Here is an 18,364-nt window from a genome sequence, read left to right on the forward strand (position 1 = left end):
ACTTTGCTTGTGTGATCTTCCGAGCATTGTAATATGCTACATTCAATTATCTACACTGTCCATTTCAGCCAACCGATTTAAACTTACAAGTTAACCACGATTCGGATGCCAACGAGATTGAACGCTCCCCATAATAACAATGTGCCCGCACCGTATCCTACTTCTAAATAATACGAAGATTCTCTTAGTTGGTAAAAAATGAGTTTTTAGCTAAAGATTCGGGCTCCGTTTGGTAAACACCTTCCCCTCCCCTCAATACTATTCACTTCATTTAAAAAAAAAAAAAAAAATCAAAACATTCTTACTTTTTTTACTTTTAATATCACATCATTTACATTATATATCACATAATTTACTTTTTACTACTATTTAAATAAAAAAATCCTTACAAAACAAAACTTTTTCACTTTTCCATATCACTTTTTTACTTTTTTTATACCAAACATTCTTACTTTTTTCTACATTACAACCACAATGTGCTTCAAAAATTATATATAAACACAAAAGACCACATTGTGCTCCCAAAATTATATATAAACACAAAAAAATCACAATGTGATCCCAAAATTATAGACACCTCAGTTCAACTTCATATGGCCAACTATGCATTCATAAGGACCACTTTGAGTGTATTAAAAAAAAAAAAAAAAGTAGCACTTTAACAAATTATCCAGGAACACACAAGAATTGTCATTGCATGGAGTTTGATCTCCCCAATCTCTACTTCCTTACGATACCAGGCAATTTCTTTATCCATTTCTACCTCCACACGCAGACTTTCTTTCTCCATTTCTACCTTCAACTTCCTGACTTCAACTCCAACCATGTTTTCACACCGTTTTGCTTCTGACAACAAGTTTTCGTGCCTTCGCTATAACCTACTTACAACCCTTTTACCATTGTCACACAACTTAGGATCAAACCATTCAAAGAAACAAGAATCTCGGTTAATTTGTAAAATAGTAAACAAATATTAATCACCAACATAAACACATAAACAACTGAGTTGAAGAACTATGCTCGAACAATTTATCTACTGAAGAAATCTATCACATATAGAGCAAAAACATTGAAGAGAGGGAGAAGACAATCATGCAAAATCAAGGCACACGCAAACCAAATTTCAACCAACAAACTATTGACCAACTAGATCAAATTGTATAGAAATCAAAGATCTAGTAAGCAAATGTATATCTAGACATTGGAAATTAACTTCAATTCTCTTACTAAAAGTTTTTTTTTTTTTTTTTGCAACAAAAAATCTGTGCTTACTATGTGAAGGTGTCTTTTTAAGCTAGGGTAGATCCACATCTAGTCACTAATATAGACAATAAACATATGAGAGCATTTAATAATCTGGCCCCTAACAAACAATATAATTTACGAAGATATAAAATATTAGTTCCTAAATAACTTTTCAGCCAATGTTCATGCATTTTCAAGAAAAGAAGCTAGGGGAGAAGGATGTTGAAAGTATTGGTTGACAGAGCAGACATAGGTTGTATATCAATTAAATCAATATAGACATATCTTCAACTAACTGCAATTACAACCTTGAGTCATATATGTCATTAAGTAGAAATCTGTTTTTTAATAGGGAAAAAGATATTCACAGTGGAAACCAGGAAAAAAAAAATCTATTTTAACTTCAAGGTGCCTGAGAGAAAAGAGAAAGGCTAAAAAAACAATGGTTGAGTCATCAAAAAAATTAAAATAATAATAATAAATAAAAATAAAGAACATTGGTTGTAGAAAAATGAAATAATCAAGCCATTTATATCATCATCTAAGTTCACTTCCAAAGGCACAAGATCATTCATATCATCATTTAAGTTCATAAAAAACAAACAAAAAATTCTCAATACTCATCCTAAACACAGAGCCCACGATGAAAATTAGAACCCTAAACAATAAAAAATTAAAAATAAATAATAAATTATGGATCAGGCTTCTATGCGGCTGTTATGCAAAACGGCACAGTTTTGCATAACAATCCATGTAAAACTGTGCCGTTTTGCAAACTATCACATGGTGCCTTATTTAATGAAATGCCCGTTACTCACGCCGTTAGACTATTTGCAAGATGAAAAGTGGGAACACAGTTGCACTGCACGTACAAGAGAAACCAAGCATCAGTTTTCTAAATCGAAGGAAAAGAGAAAAAAAAAATGAAAAAAAGAAACCAAGCGTCAGAGAAACCAAACGTGATATGGTAGTGAACAAAATACAGAACACTCTAAGATGGGAGTGTGGTGAACAAAATACAATAATGATCTTTGAAGATTTGCAAAAGTACTGAATCTGTATATGCAAGCTTAATAGAAGCAAACAATGGCATCGAGTTTGGATTGTTCAGACACTCTGTTTCCAGCTACCGAGCAAAATGCTGACAAGTATGATTTTGTATTGTGTATTATTTTTATCATTTTATATTTTTTATTGTTTATGACTCACGATCCTAAAATATCGATGTTTATTTATTATCAAAGCATTGTTGTTTATTTATTAATCATCTTTTTTTTTTTATTGTCTAAAACTGTGTCAAAGCATTGTTGTTTGTTTATTAAACATCTTAGATGAATCTGTTATATTTTATAAGTTATGATTACAAGTTATATTTTATACAAACTTTAGAATAATGTGCTAACTATATATTACAGGTAATAGTATTTTGTTCAATTACTATAAGTGAGTCTACGGGTTAAAGTTACTAATTATTTTTTTTCATTACCTATTAATGCAAGCAAGCTTTCTATTCTTAGCTCAAAACAACAAGACTTCAAGATTCTTACACATTTTAATTTATCTTTTGAATAGTTACACGGATGAGACAAATAAGAACAATGATCAAAACATGGTTATTGACTATACGCCAAAGCTTGGCATTGAGTTTGGTTCTGAACAAGAGGCATACGACTTTTATAATGAGTACGGACGAAATTATGGATTTAGTATTCGCAAAGATTGGAGTAATAAAAGAAAGGTAGACGGCGTGGTGACTTCAAGAAAATTTGCATGTTGTAAAGAGGGGTTTCGAGACGAATTGGAGAGAGATGGTACAAAAACATATGAGCGAGCTGAAACAAGGACAGGTTGCTAGGCACATGTGACAATTCGACTTGATAAAGAAAAGGGGAAATATTATATATATAGTCTTGAGCTCAATCATAATCATGCTCTTCATGTTCCATAATGTGCTCATATGATGCCATCACAACGGAAGATCTCAAAAGCACAAGCATTGGAAATTGATTTGGCTGATGATAGTGGTATAAAATTGAAGAATTCATATGAATTCATGGGTAGGCAAGCCGGTGGGAAATATGTTCTTGGTTATACCAAGCAAGATCAGAAGAATTACCTTCACAACAAACGACAACGAGTGTTGAAATACGGGGAGGCAGGGAGTATACTAAGATACTTTCTAAAGCAAAAGCGCGAGAATTCTTCATTTTATTATGCAATACAATTGGATGTTGAAGAACAGATAACCAATATTTTTTGGGCAGATGCACAGATGATTATTGATTATATATTATTTGGTGATGTAGTTTTTTTTTTATACGACATACAGAACTAATAAAGAGTATCGGCCGCTTGCAATGTTTGTTGGATTTAATCATCATAGAGAGGTTGTGATATTTGGGGCTACACTTCTATACGATGAAACTATAGAGTCATTCCGATGGCTGTTCGAGACTTTTTTTGAGGCAATGTCGAGGAAGAAGCCAAATACAATCTTTACTGATCAAGATCCAGCAATGGCAAAAGCTATCTCATTGGTGATGCCTAATACTTATCATCGATTGTGTACGTGGCATTTAATGCAAAATGCTTTGAAACATGTTGGTCATTTATTTAAAGGTGAGAATGGGTTTAGAAGTGATCTCAGTGCATGTTTCAAAGTCTGGGAAGAGGAAGAGGAGCTCCTTAGCGCTTGGGATCCTATACTTCGTAAGCACAATGCGTGTGACAATTCTTGGCTTTAACGTTTATTTCAAGTGAAAGAAAAATGGGCTAAAGCATATGTCAAGATGTCTTTTTCTGCAGGAATGACTTCAACACAATTGAGCGAAAGTTTGAACGCTGACTTGAAGGATTAGTTATAGTCAGATTATGATATTGTAAAATTCTTCACACATTTTGAAAGATTACTTAATGATAAACGCTACAAGGAATTGGTAGCAGAGTATAATTTAAGGCAGAAGTTACCAAAAATTAAGATGTTTTCACCTATGTTGATACAAGCAGCAAATACTTATACTTGTCAACAGTTTTTGAAGTTTCAAAAGCAATATGAAGAGTTCTAAGGAGCTTTTGTTAAGGAGCGTATTGAAAGAAACTTGTCTCATGAATATATAGTGTCAATATGTGGTAAGCCTAAAAATTGTAGAGTCATTTGGGATGCTATAGAAAACAATGTTTCATGTAGTTGTAGAAAATTTGAGAGATGTGGAATTTTGTGTTGTCATGCTTTAAAAATTCTTGATGTTATGAATATCAAGGTACTTCCAGATAAGTATATCCTTAAGAGATGGACAAAAGATGCAAGGAATGAGATTGTGCAAGACTTAAATGGACATGAAATTAGGGGTGTCAAAAATAACCGGGAAACCGGAACCGGGACCGGAAAACCGGGACCCGGTTCCGGTTCCGGTTCCAAAAAAAAAAAAAACCGGGACCCCGGTTCTGGTCCCGGTTTTTGGCACCCGGTCAAAACCGGGAAAACCGGAACCGGGTATTATTTTATTAAATTATATATATATATTTTAATTCTTTTACTCTTAGTATTACACAATACTGCCAATGCGTCCCTTTCGGTGTTTTAATATATATATATTTTATTATTTTAATTCTTTTATTTTTTTGGGTTTTGAATTGTTATAGTAAGGGGTATTTATTTATTGTGCATGTTGGTTTGTTTACATACTTGTTTTTACTTTTTATTGTTTTAATGTTTTCTTTATGTATCTAATTTAAAATCATGTTTAGGGTATTTTAAAAAATTTGAATTTTTATTTCTAAGGCTCATATAGGCAAAAACATTGATTATTTAGGATTTTTATGCTTTTTTAGGTTTATTTTTTAATTATTTGAAACAATCACAATCAAGCCTCTTTAATTTAGACAAAAAGATTAATAGTTTTTTTTTTTTAAATGAGCTAACTTATGAAAAAAATAATGGGCTTATTTTAGGCCCAATACCTAAAATAAGCCCCAAACACTAATTATTTTCAAAAACCGGGTACCGGACCGGGTAAAACCGGAACCGGCCGGGAACCGGGAGCCCGGTTAACCGGGGTCCCGGTTCCGGTTCCGGTTTCCCAAAACCAAGAACCGGGGTACCCCGGTTCCGGTTCCGGTTTTGGCCAAAAACCGGGAAACCGGACCGGGTTGACACCCCTACATGAAATAATAATAGATAGCAAATTAGAAGTCACAAATCGATATAAGTCTTTGTGTCCCTTGTATGTCAAGCTTATTAGTCTAGCAGTTGAATGTGAAGAAGCATACAAGATAGTGTTGGAAAACTATACTGAGTTGAGCAAAAAGATTGAAGATGTCGTGAAGGAAATCCGATCTTTGTGAAGTTGATAATTCCCAAGAAAATGTATTAGATGAGATGGCAACCATAAGTGTTAAAGGCATAAAAAAGATGAAGGGTTGTAAGGGAAAGCGTCGGATCAAAAGTTGTATTGAAGTGGCTAAAAAGAAGAAGAAAAGTACTAACAATCATCACTCGCAAGCAAATCAGCATTTACAAGTATGAGTCTCACAGGTTTATTTTATTTTATTTTATTTTTTCACATTTATACATGTTATTTATTTAATATGAGCTTCATTTACTGATCGATGTGTAACTTAAATAGGGCCAATGTGTAACTTCAATTATGCATGGAGTTAATAGTTCGAATCCTTTGTCATCATGTCATTTAGAGCCGGTACCAATTTTTCACATTTATACGTGCTATTTATTTAATATGAGCTTCATTTATTGATCGATGTGTAACTTAAATAGGGCCAATGTGTAACTTCAACTATACATGGAGCTAATAGTTCGAATCCTTTGTCAACATGTCATTTAGAGCCGGTACCAATTTTTCACATTTTTTATTTTGTTTAAGTTGATTTTATTTTAAGAAATTGTGAAAAATTGTTGATTAGTAATATAACTATTATAATTCTTTCTTCATTTGAAAAATTGCAGGATACAATGACAAGTTCGAATATCCATGACACGATTCTCTGGAATTTCTTCCCTGATAATTAGTTGGTGTTGTTCAAGATTGGTCAAATTAGATTGCTTGTACCTCATACACTTGATTTTGTACAATACTTTGATGTCAATGTGTGGAGTTGCTTTTGTAATTTGGAATAGATTGCTACATGTATGTTTGCCAAAATGGATTGTATTGGAATAGGTTGTAGCATGGTGAAACTTTTGATGTATGTCCATTTCTTTGTGTAACTTATGATGTATGACCAATTATTGCTCTACAACAAAAATTACAATGATTTTATGTTTAGAGTTATGTATGTCCAGTTTGTGCCTAAAACAAACAAACCAAAAAAAAAAATAAAAAATTGAGAACATGTAAATAAGAAATTTTCATTGATCCAACAAGATGATACAATGGTATAAAATGCAGCTGCATTTTTTAAACAATAAATAAGGCAATTGTTAAAGACAGAATAGAGTCATTAGTAAGGAAATATGGAGGCAGGTAGCAGTTGATTCTTGGTGATCTAGTGGAAATAATTAAGAGGAAAGTTCCAGAGGAGGACGGCACCTGCCAAAAAAAAACACGACTATGAAGATTGACTGCAAAAAAACCTTTACTGGAAACGCAGGTGCATCTACACAACAAAATCATGGGATTAAGGAACCAACATGGAGCAACTTACAGTCTTGAGAAGTAGCTCATCTCAATAAGTATCAATGGTACGTATCTACATCAGATTAGACTCATCCAACATCTAATAATTCCAGCAATTCAAAGCCTCTGCCATGGGATCACCTTGACTGAAAATAGCAGTAGTGAAAATTCTACAACTTTTTGCACACTGATGTTTCAAAATCACTTCAATCCAACTCAAATTACCCCACAAAAAGAAATTAAATTGTTTCAAACTCAACTAAGCCAGATGCCGAAAGTGCTAAAATTGCAGAATATCAGTCAAACACCAATTACAGCGTCGACTTTAAAAAGAAAACAAAAATACATATATCATTTCAAAGTCAAATACACCCAGATGCCAAAATAGCTCAAATTTCTCAAAATAATAGACAATGAATTTCAACTACAGAAAATTCCTGAATAGAAGAGAATAGAAAAACTACGGAAAAAAATTCCCTTTAATCAACATATAAAACCAAAAAAAAAAAAAAAAACAACAAATTAAACTAAATTCTTATAACGAAGAGATACAGAGAGAGAACTCACAATCGTGTTTATCACGACCTAGATGTTTATACAGAATAAAAAAACCCCAAAAAACCCAAATCAACAAACATCAGAATCAAAACATCAGATGGTTAAACCCCTCTACCAAAATATCATAAACAAAAAACCAGATCCGGCTTACTGTGAGAGAGGGAGATAGAGAATGGTAGGCACTCCGGCTCCGGCGAAGCCTCTTGCAGGTCTGGCCTGAGCTCTTTTGGTTTAGAAAACTGACACTTGGTTTCTCTTGTACGTGCAACTGTGTTCCCACTTTTCATCTTGCAAAGAGTCTAATGGCGTGAGTAATGGGTATTTCATTAAATAAGGCACCATGTGATAGTTTGCAAAACGGCACAGTTTTACATGGATTGTTATGCAAAACTGTGCCGTTTTGCATAACAGCTTCTATGCGGTAGTGAAAACTACCGCATAGAAGTCTGATCCATAAATTATGGGTTAATACAGTATTGATAAAAAAACAAACAAGAAATTCTCAATACTCATCATAAACACAGAGCCCACAATGAAAATTTAAAGTAGAGAACTTGCCTTATAATTTTCGCAACCTACGAACCTCCTCCCAAAATTTTTTTCTGTTTGAACTGTTTTCACAATCATCGGCCGCTTACAGTAGCAAAGGCGATGCGGTGAAGATGAAGCTCCGCTTTGAGTGGAACCAAGCAATGCACCAGGACTTGAGGTAGACTCCATCGTTTTTCCTTCAGCGCAAGAACCTTAGATCCATTCTTACTCATTTCTACGTCTACCCTTGAACCAGCTTGCTTTCTTCCTTCAGCACAAGAACCCTAGTTTCTCTAAGTGAGGTGAAATGCGTGTTGGTGATGGTGAACTAACTTGGGTTGTGAGCTTGGTGTGGGTAAGGAATAAGCGTGTGGGTGGGGGCATTTTGGGGAACAAATAAGCTTAAGTGATTAGGTATAGGTCACGTGATCACATTTCCGCCAGAGAAGACTGCAACGACTAACGGATAGGCCAAATTGAAAAAATTTTAAACTTTGGTAGGGCGCATTGTAAAAATTAAAATATTGGGGGTCAAATTGAAAATCGGTTCAAACTTTGGGGGGTAAAGTATAATTTTCTCTATATATTTCATTATATTCAGGATCTAAGCATCTGTAAATTATATCCTACATCGAAAATCTCAACAAAGGCATATATGGATGCTGTCGTTTTTGTGTTTCGCTGCCAACACTTCAAAAGTAATAGCTACCCAAGAGTGGCATACCACAAAATTATCTTTTGAATCTAAGGGTCCATTTGGAATTTCGATTTTGTTTGGATAATCTGTGTTTTTAAACGAAACCGCAATATGTGGCTTGTTTGGATTGTAATTTAAAAAACACAAGTTCTAAAATCGTGGAAAAATCCGCGATTTTTATAAGCAAGATGAGGATTGCTTATTCGAAAATGCGCGAATTTAAACCAAAATCACAATTTTGCATCACAAATATTTAACGCAATAATTAGCAAATTTTCAAGCAGGAAGGAAATTGTTTTTAAAAAAATACTGACCTTCTATTATTTTTCTTCATCCTCACTCCGCCTCTCTGCTTTTTTTCGCCCGTTGCTACTGTTCTCGACATTGTGTAGCCTCTACATTAGGTAAACATCTAACCTTATTTTTCAAGCATGATTCTTCCTAATGGGTAATATATATATTTTTTCATATAACTTTCTAATAAATATTTTTCTTTTGTAAAGCTCTGCACCGTATGAAAAAGCTTGTGTGGTTTTGTGTGGTTTTTTTATAAGCGTAAGGTGGGTTTGTGTGGTATTTATGAAGAAGCTCTGCATCATATGTGCTCATTTTTGTAAGATACACCAACAAATTATATTGTGCACATTGACCGTCACTATGCACCTGTCATAACAGTGATGGATTACTTACCCATCTCTATGTACTGTGCAGTAGTGATGTGACTGTGCACGCATAGATGTGCATTATGTATGTGAACTGTAGCTTGTGTCAAACGGTAGGATACAACGTGTCAATAAGCAAATTGTACTCATTCACACTACAACATTTTGTACTTTAAAAAAAAAAAGAAAAAAAAAAAAAAAGAAAAGAAGAAAACTTAACTTACCACCTATTATCTTTCATTATTTTTCAAGCATACCCTTAAATTTTTAAAAATGTCAATTTAAGATAATCATCCTTCAAAACTTTACAATTTCAACCATATCATCAAAATTTGGAGTTAAATTATACATAAAAATACATTAAAAAAGCATTTCGAAATCATTTGTTGGCTTTAATTTCTTCAATTCCAATCATTAGCCTTCCTAGATTTCCGCAAAGAAAAATCCCAAAAAAAAAAAAAAACAACTCTCACCCAAATATAAATTATTAATTTTATTCAATTTAATTCACCTTCCCAACCTTGTATTCCCAATTTAATTTCTATTATCTAAATCATCCAAACATAATTTCAAAATTTTTTTTTTTCCGTATTCTTAATTTTGAAAACAATTTTAAAAAATAAAAATCAATACAAAAGAAACAAAAAAATCTCACCATAAAACGGGAATTGAAAAATGGGATTTACTATCCAATCAAAAATCAACGTGGCTGTATCCCGATTAAAAAATATTATTTTATAGTTGGGCCGCCGGGCGCACATTAGCATTTAAATTCATAGCATCCCGAGAGCGGGAGCGCACATTAGCAACAAAATCGAAAACAAATTGGCGGGCGCAACCAAAACACAGTAGCGGTTTATATAAAAACAATCTCGCCTACATTTCTAACTTCCTACCCCAAACCCGCAATTTCTTTTCCGAAATTACCCCTGCCTCCCTCCCTATCCAGCGTCCTGCCACCCATGGATCACCACCGCGAGGGCCAAACCTCCACCGCCAGACGAAGCTTGAAGAGGAAGCTTGAGCGGGAGTTCGAAGACCAGAGCGAGCATCGCAAGGTTCTCGTCGTCGAGCCCCGCAAGGCTCACCGGGACCTGGCCAGAGAGGTCCTCGCCCACATCAATGTCCTCGACTCCACTTCCTTTTCCGCCGCCGAAGCCGATCGTGCCTCCGCCAAGAGTGCCGCCGTTTCCCTCTCCGAACTCGCCAAATACGGTACCGTTTTCGTCCCTACTCACGCATCAAGTAGATATGATTTGTGTATATATTCGTGTATGTATATAACCAGAAAATGAGAGGTGGCTCAAAGAGTTCGACAAAATTGAGTGGTCAAATATTTTCTAATTCGTTAATTTAAGGATTTTTTTTTTTTTTTTTTTTTTTTTCTATGTGTGATTTCTTCAATTCATATTAAATTCAAGGTTTATATGATCTATTTGATTCCTTGGATTGATGCAATATTATATTTTTTGATAAGTATGTGGTATAGCGGCAATTTAACTGAGTGATTTATCTAGCATGGATGCTTTTGTTAATCAATGCTTTTTTCATATTATTTTAGTTATGTGGATTATTTGATTTAGTGGTCGTTGTCGTGGATTTTGGTAATTAGGGTTCTTGTGGTTGTGTGCAGAGGATAATGTGAATGTGATAGTGGAGTGCGGAGCAGTTCCGGCTTTAGTGAAGCATCTCCAAGCACTGCCGGCCGTCAAAGAAGGTGACAGTGGTCGTAGGCCGTATGAGCATGAGGTGGAGAAAGGAAGTGCATTCGCTCTTGGGCTTCTTGCTGTCAAAGTAATTAGAGATTGTGCCTTTCTTGTTTTGGTTAATGCCTTCTGTTGTTATTGACTGACTTAATTTGTGATTTCTGTTTTATTCTGCTTGTTTTGGAACTATTTGGATTCTTAGTAATTGTGATTTAAGTTTTGTGGACTTTTCATGTCAGAGTTGTCATTTTTGTTTTTGTTAAGTGCTAAGAAAATTTCTTCTGGAATATTATCCAATTGAAAAATCTAGCCCATGCTTGAAGCATTACATGAATTTTATAGAATGCGCATGTAACTGGAAGTCTCTGGCTGCACTGACTTCAGTGATGTTAGCATGTTAGAGAGTTTTGTATCATCTGTCTGATGAATGAAAATTAAGTGCTCGTTTATAGGCAACCATGGCATGTATTTGTGCAAGGGCAGTCTAGGTTGAGAAGCTGATCATACTAAGCCAACCGGACTTCAGATTTCTGGTATGAAACCCAGGTTTGCTGATCAGGTTGGAGGAATAATTGGGGATAGTAATAGCTGGCTGAATAATTTATAACATTATGTATAATTTAGATTTTGATCGGATTTGGATCAATTATTGCATTGTTTGATTTATCTGTGAATTTTTTTAATATTAGATAATTTACCAGTCTGCTATTGGTAGGGGGAATTCAAGAAATCGCAACTTTTAATTTGTAGGAGAGATTTGGAAATTATATGATAATGGTTGCACAGTCAAAACCAATTAACTTCATACATTTACCTGGACTGACATCAGACCAAGTTATTGAAGAGTGTTGTATTCGATAGTACCTTTTTGTTTATCAAGGGGAAACCAGTGTCCAGTGTTGTTGAAGTTGAAAGGTGCTGAAGGTTGTAAGAGTGAAAGTAGTTCTATTCCATGCAGCACTGCCTGGGTTATCTGCAGTATTGTAAATTATTGATGCAAACCTCTGACTGTTAAGCGTTGAATTGGGCGTAGTCTTGTGTGACTGTGTGTGTCGACTTTGTACCTGACATTACTTGCATGAACCTCTAATTAAAAGCCAAGTTAGCAAATGAAAGGAGGAGGGCCTGGAAGTTGTCCTTGGTCTAGAAGTTTTGGACTTGCTGTTTTTTATTTTGGTGGGAGTATCTCATTGGCAAGGTTATTGGTTCAGTCATCAAAAGCAAAGTTGAATATTATCGCTACAGTCCTGTGGTGCATATCCTCAGTTCAAGGGTGCTAATTATTGAATGTTTTGGGCTGAAAGTTTTTCCTTATTTACAATGCTTAATTGACAGTTACTCACGAGTGAAGGTTCATAGGCGTTTCCTATACTAATTTGACTTGTATAATTGTGGAGAAACACCATCACTACGATAATGTGCATGGATTTGACTAATGGCATCACTTATGCAAGAGATGGATTGCTTATAATATTAACTGGGAAATCTTCTTTTTATTCCAGTTCTGTGGTTGGAATAGCTGCACATTATAATTAAACATGACCATGCTATCAATGTTGATATTGCTCTTTTATGAACAGTTGTTTTTTGTTTTAACTTTTGAAGTCATGCTTTAACTCATTGTTGTAGTTTCTCTGCCTTTGTTTGTCTTAAACAGCCAGAGCATCAACAACTCATAGTTGATGCTGGAGCTCTACCCCATCTTGTGGATTTGCTAAAGAGGCACAAGAATGGTTGTAACACCCGAGCAGTCAATGGTGTTATTAGGAGAGCTGCTGATGCAATAACTAATCTTTCTCATGAAAATGGTTGCATTAAAACCCGTGTCAGGTTTGCTTGTTTCCTCACTTGCTCTTGAGTCTTATTTTTCATTCTATCCTCCATGACATAATTGACTGTACATGTCAGGATTGAAGATGGTATTCCTCCTCTTGTTGAACTGCTTGAGTACACAGATATAAAGGTACAAAGAGCAGCTGCTGGGGCCCTGCGGACACTTGCATTCAAAAATGATGAAAACAAAACTCAGGTAGATGACTTTTTGTCTGCTGCATGTTACATTTTAGCCTTTTCTAATACAGCTGTTGATATGAGTTGCAAATTTGCAGATTGTAGAATGCAATGCTTTACCAACCCTTATACTAATGCTTTGGTCTGAGGATGCCTCTATACATTATGAAGCGGTTGGCACTGATCTATAATATTATATTTCATTCTTTATACCTTTGGGATTTTTTACTGTACTTTGCCTTATTTTAGGCAATTTCTGATTTTTTTGGAGACTGTCAGGTTGGTGTAATAGGTAATCTGGTCCACTCATCCCCAAAAATTAAAAAAGAAGTTCTCCTTGCTGGAGCTTTACAACCTGTTATCAGATTGCTTAGGTAACACTGAATGTTCCCTTCTATTAGTCTTACCAAATTCACTTTTGCTTTGGAGAATTGCATATTTTTGGATGGGTTTATTAATTTTTAGAGCTATAAGTGCCTGCTGGAAGTTCATGATATTTGGCTTGTAGAGTCTTTATTTTTTTTTCAAAAAAAAAACCCTCCTGTGTACTGAATCTACTGATATTAACATTTTGATATTATTATTGGCCAAGTTTATTTACCTATCAGAAAAAAGCACCAATAGGTTTATCTCTTTGATGACAGTTCCCGCTGTCAAGAGAGCCAAAGAGAAGCAGCTCTGTTACTTGGTCAATTTGCTGGGGCCGACTCTGATTGCAAGGTGGATTATAATTTTTATTTCTTTGCTTAGAATCTACTGCTTCCATATATTGAATCCTCTTGTAGTATCATATTCTTTTATTAACTGTTATAAGAATGAGGTTCATGCAGATGCACATTGTTCAAAGGGGTGCTGTCCAGCCATTAATTGAGATGCTTCAGTCCCCAGATACACAGCTTAGAGAGATGTCAGCTTTTGCGCTTGGAAGGTTGGCACAGGTTAGCATTTGTTTCCTTTAACTTCTGCAATTATTGATATTTTTATTATTTTTTGATACTGGGTAGTATATTGTGTAAGGGATGTATGTTTTCCTAGATTTCTGAATAATTCTTATTTCAGGACACGCACAACCAAGCTGGCATTGCTCATAGGGGAGGTATCTTGCCTCTACTGAAGCTTCTTGATTCAAAAAATGGATCTTTGCAACATAATGCTGCGTTTACTTTATATGGTCTTGCAGATAATGAGGTAGAGCTCATTGGTTCACTGTTTAATATTAAGTTTCAGGGTCAGTTTGTCCTTTATCAATCATCTAATAGTGGTAATCTTCTGTAACTAATTTAAAGTTTGTTCTGTAGGATAATGTGTCAGATCTTATCAAGGTTGGCGGCATTCAGAAACTTCAAGATGGAGAATTCACTATTCAAGTAGGCCTTCTCTTTTTCAGTGATTATGAATTTAATTTATACCTGCTTAATTTTGTTTGTTAGTGGCTTTAGTATGCACTGAGACTCATTGATTTCTTACTCTCTCTTATCCAGTTCATTCTTTTGTTCCCTTATAATTGAGTGTGATACTTGCAGCCAACTAAAGATTGTGTAGCAAAGACATTGAAGAGATTAGAGGAGAAGATTCATGGACGTGTAAGTTTTTTTTCTATATTACTGGTTTTTTTTTTGGCTTGCATTATGTGCTATTTAGTTACTTTATCCATTACGTTAAGGTATTTTTCTACCAATTCTGACAATGCTTTATCCTTGCAGGTACTAAAACACCTGCTATATCTGATGCGGGTTTCAGAGAAGGCCGTTCAAACATGGGTTGCCTTGGCTCTTGCTCATCTTTGTGCCCCTGACGATCGAAAGACTATTTTTATCCATAACAATGGTACAAATCTTTGAGCTTTTTTCGAGTATTGTCTTTTTTTGAGCAGGTTTGCTTCACTTGTTCCATCCTTATATGGGATTTTCAAGTTCTTAATTTGTTGTTGACGCATATACGTTTTTGTCTGCAGGTTTGGAGTTGCTGCTTGAGCTTCTAGAGTCTACAAGCCTGAAGCAGCAACATGATGGTTCAATGGCCTTGTACAAGTTGGCTACAAAAGCCACTTCACTCTCTCCAGTGGATGCTGCTCCTCCATCACCAAACCCACAGGTTGTTTATTAGATTCCTTATTGGTTTATCACGTGCCTATTCTTGCATTGTCTCTTATTTTGAGTCTGTTAGGGGCATGGGATAATAGAGTTCACTATGTTCTTGAATTGATCTTATTAATTTTAGGAAACTTCACTTAACTTTCTTGAATTTCCATCGCTTTTGCAATCTTTCACTCAATTTAAAAACTTTAAATTTAATGTATCGAACTTTATAAAATTTATAACATCACTCATCTGTTAAATCTTAACGAGGGTGATAAATTCTCAAAATACCCCTGTATTTTCCCGACTTTTAAAAACAAAATTGTAATTAAGGATAATTTTGTCATTTTATAAATATTATAGGTGTATAATGGTCATTTCACCATTTGACTGCCTAATTTAACCACAGACCCTAACGGAATGGGTGAGATTACAAATTTTTTAAAATTCGATACACTAAATTAAGAGTTTTTGAACTTTGGAGAGAGATTGCAAAAGCAATAAAAGTTTATAGGGATTAAGTGAAGTTTTTCCTATTAATTTTCTTAAATAGCTGATACTAGCGTATCAATTGTTTTAGTGGGTGACTTAATTAATTTCGTTTTGGTTTTTGTCTTTAAAATTTTTTATTGCAGGTGTATTTGGGTGAGCAATATGTAAACAATCCTACACTTTCTGATATCACGTTCTTAGTTGAAGGTAGGAAATTTTCTTGCATATGCTGTTATTATCTTATCGAGTAAAATGACTTGCTTTTTGTTTCTTTTCAGCTAATGAATTATGAATTATGAATTATGATTAACATAACATGCTATGGGTGTGTATACTCCTTTCTTTATCAGGTAAACAGTTCTACGCTCACAGGATTTGTCTGCTGGCTTCTTCGGATGCATTCCGAGCAATGTTTGATGGTGGTTACAGGGTGAGTACTGACTTTTACTAAGGCTCTCTGTTTGTGCTCATTATATGATGATATTTAACCTCTTTGGACAGTCATTACCTCTTCTTTGGCCTTGCTCTTAAAGATCTAATGAGCTGGCTCATCATGTTGTTAAGGTGGCCTTGTACCCTATTGGCCTGTCAAAGATAATCCAGCTAAAGAAAACTTTGCTGTGCTAGGAAAGAGGAAATGGATCTGGGGAATTTTTTTTTTTTTTTAAATTTATTTATTGTTTATATAAAATCTCATAACTATGTATTGCAGGAGAGAGATGCCAAAGACATAGATATTCCAAATATTAGATGGGATGTTTTTGAGTTGATGATGAGGTGCGATATTTCCTTGTGGTTTCCCTCTTTCTGCATCATTTACCTCCCCCCCCACTGCTAGGAATAGAAGTAAATGGGCCCCTCGTATTTGCTGATAGGTTCAAAATTTTCTTGTGCATTTAGATTCATATACACTGGATCAATCGAAGTCAACCTTGAGATTGCCCAGGATCTCCTCAAAGCTGCTGATCAATATCTTTTGGATGGTCTTAAGCGTCTCTGCGAGTATGCCATTGCTCAGGTTGGTTGGCCATGGAACTTGTTTGACAATTCTCTTTCTATTTTCTGTATTACCAGTTAGTCTGATGGATTCTCATTCTCTTTTGAAGGATATTTGTGTAGAAAATGTTTCCATGATGTATGAGTTTTCAGAGGCCTTTAATGCTATGTCTTTAAGGCAAGCATGCATACTGTTTATTTTGGAGCAGTTTGACAAATTGAGTGTCAAGCCATGGTATGTTACCGACTTACCCCTCTCTCTCTCTCTCTCTCTCTTATACAGACAACATATACAACACAATTATAGTGATAAATGTATGTATTTTTTAGTTGTGTTTCTAAATCAAGTACACGGGAATTATAAATCTTTCAATATAAATATGCAGGTATTCCCACATGATAAAATGCGTTCTACCAGAGATGCGGAAATTCTTCACCAATACACTTTCTAAGCCAGTCCAAGCTGACTTGCGGCAAGAATAGATGATACTTGAGTTTTGATGTTTGGCTAACTATTAAGAAGGGAGATGAAGAACGTACATAACGTTGTAGATCATTTTTTAGAGTCATTGAGCCAGCGGGAGTAGATGTCATACAATGTAATTCCTCATGTTGATCGAGCTGCATTTGGCAAAAGGTCCTTGTGATGCTCACTTTGTTAATAGTCGGGTTTTATCCCGTTCCAATAAATTAACAGAATTAACAACTTTATTAATAAGATTTAGTTTGAACATACCCTCATACAAATAACTCTTTCGAGTCATAAGCTGCTTGTTTCTTTTTCAGAAAATGACCGTCTTTCTTGATGTGGCTTGGCTTGCCACAATGGTAGCAACCATCCTTCATTTTCTTCTCATGGTTATGGTTCTGTTTTTGGTTTTTAAAGTTCCCCTTCTTTTGATTGGGCCTTTTTTGTTCTAAAAAATGTTGCTTTGAAGAACCTTTTTCCACCATATGCACTTTCAAGGATAGAATTTCTTGATCTTCATTTCTTTAAGCTTTAATTATTCCTCAATTTGAAAGTGATAACCTAATTAATCAATAGTTATCTCCTTTTTTTTTTTTTTAGAATTTTCTTCTGTGTTTTTCACAAGGGAGGAAATTTGTCAATGATGGATGAGATAGTAATTTCCTCATCCATTTTTATGTTATGCTGACCAATTGAAAGTTCGGGAAGATATTGTCAATTGGATGGTAGTTTGAAAGGGATATATGAACTTTACTTTTTTTTCTTCTTTTTTTTTTTTTTTCTTTTTTTTTTTTTTTAATGAGAGAGAGAGAGAGGGGACTATTGGAATAATGGTAGGAGTAAAGAATAAAATAATAATAAAAATAAAAAATAGTAAAAAATTTATATACTTTTAAACTATTACTCAATTCACGGGTGAAGTAAAACAGCACATTGGCGTGCAAAGTATGCCAGTGTAAATTTTTTAAAAGAAAATTAAAAATTAAAAAAATATTAAAAATTATCTGGCGTGCCACACACGTTAGCGTGCGCTGTATCACGGTCCCTCAATTCACAATCAATGTAAAATTTTTTCAATACGACAAAAATACTCTAATAAATTTGAAAAAAAAAAAATCGTTTTTCGTTAAAAAAAAAAAAAAAACTTCACACCCTGAACATTTAAAATTTATTGGCACATCTAAATTCAAACAACAACACAATTTTCTTTTTATATTTTGAAGTGTGAACCAATTTTATTTAGGTGGAGTGTTTTCACGTACGTGTGTATCCCATTCCATTCCCAAT

At 34.6% G+C, this 18,364-nt stretch overlaps 2 protein-coding genes and 1 long non-coding RNA gene across 3 annotated transcripts; 2 read left to right on the forward strand and 1 right to left on the reverse strand.

Annotated features, from left to right (window-relative positions):
* The first annotated feature begins 2,331 nt into the window (after positions 1-2,331).
* Positions 2,332-3,100, forward strand: LOC132169068 (protein FAR1-RELATED SEQUENCE 5-like). The gene is made up of 2 exons (XM_059580156.1): positions 2,332-2,393; positions 2,818-3,100. The coding sequence occupies exons 1-2, from the start codon at positions 2,332-2,334 to the stop codon at positions 3,098-3,100; spliced, it is 345 nt and encodes a 114-aa protein (XP_059436139.1).
* A 3,485-nt stretch (positions 3,101-6,585) lies between these two features.
* Positions 6,586-7,715, reverse strand: LOC132172964 (uncharacterized). The gene is made up of 3 exons (XR_009439215.1): positions 7,588-7,715; positions 6,907-7,024; positions 6,586-6,791 (listed from the first exon to the last, which is right to left on the reverse strand). It is a non-coding gene; the product is annotated as an uncharacterized LOC132172964 (long non-coding RNA).
* A 2,520-nt stretch (positions 7,716-10,235) lies between these two features.
* On the forward strand, positions 10,236-17,341 carry LOC132170996 (ARM REPEAT PROTEIN INTERACTING WITH ABF2-like). Its single transcript, XM_059582180.1, has 19 exons — positions 10,236-10,541; positions 10,960-11,120; positions 12,690-12,862; positions 12,941-13,061; positions 13,141-13,215; positions 13,322-13,416; positions 13,687-13,762; positions 13,873-13,980; positions 14,102-14,230; positions 14,341-14,409; positions 14,566-14,625; positions 14,746-14,869; positions 14,997-15,136; positions 15,756-15,819; positions 15,963-16,042; positions 16,325-16,389; positions 16,513-16,630; positions 16,719-16,843; positions 16,995-17,341. Exons 1-19 carry the CDS (start codon positions 10,289-10,291, stop codon positions 17,089-17,091), a joined length of 2,133 nt encoding a protein of 710 aa, XP_059438163.1. The 5' UTR covers positions 10,236-10,288; the 3' UTR covers positions 17,092-17,341.
* The last annotated feature ends 1,023 nt before the right edge of the window (positions 17,342-18,364 follow it).

Source organism: Corylus avellana, chromosome ca2, assembly GCF_901000735.1.
Source record: "Corylus avellana chromosome ca2, CavTom2PMs-1.0".
NCBI classification, from domain to species: Eukaryota; Viridiplantae; Streptophyta; class Magnoliopsida; order Fagales; family Betulaceae; genus Corylus; species Corylus avellana.

Bases quoted from the DNA above. Each gene is read 5' to 3' on its own strand.
- LOC132169068 (XM_059580156.1), top strand. From the start codon at position 2,332: ATGGCATCGAGTTTGGATTGTTCAGACACTCTGTTTCCAGCTACCGAG. The intron at 2,394-2,817 runs GTATGATTTTGT...TCTTTTGAATAG, and splicing joins ACCGAGCAAAATGCTGACAA to TTACACGGATGAGACAAATA.
- LOC132170996 (XM_059582180.1), top strand. From the start codon at position 10,289: ATGGATCACCACCGCGAGGGCCAAACCTCCACCGCCAGACGAAGCTTG. The intron at 13,417-13,686 runs GTAACACTGAAT...CTTTGATGACAG, and splicing joins CCTGTTATCAGATTGCTTAG to TTCCCGCTGTCAAGAGAGCC. The intron at 16,844-16,994 runs GTATGTTACCGA...ATAAATATGCAG, and splicing joins AAATTGAGTGTCAAGCCATG to GTATTCCCACATGATAAAAT.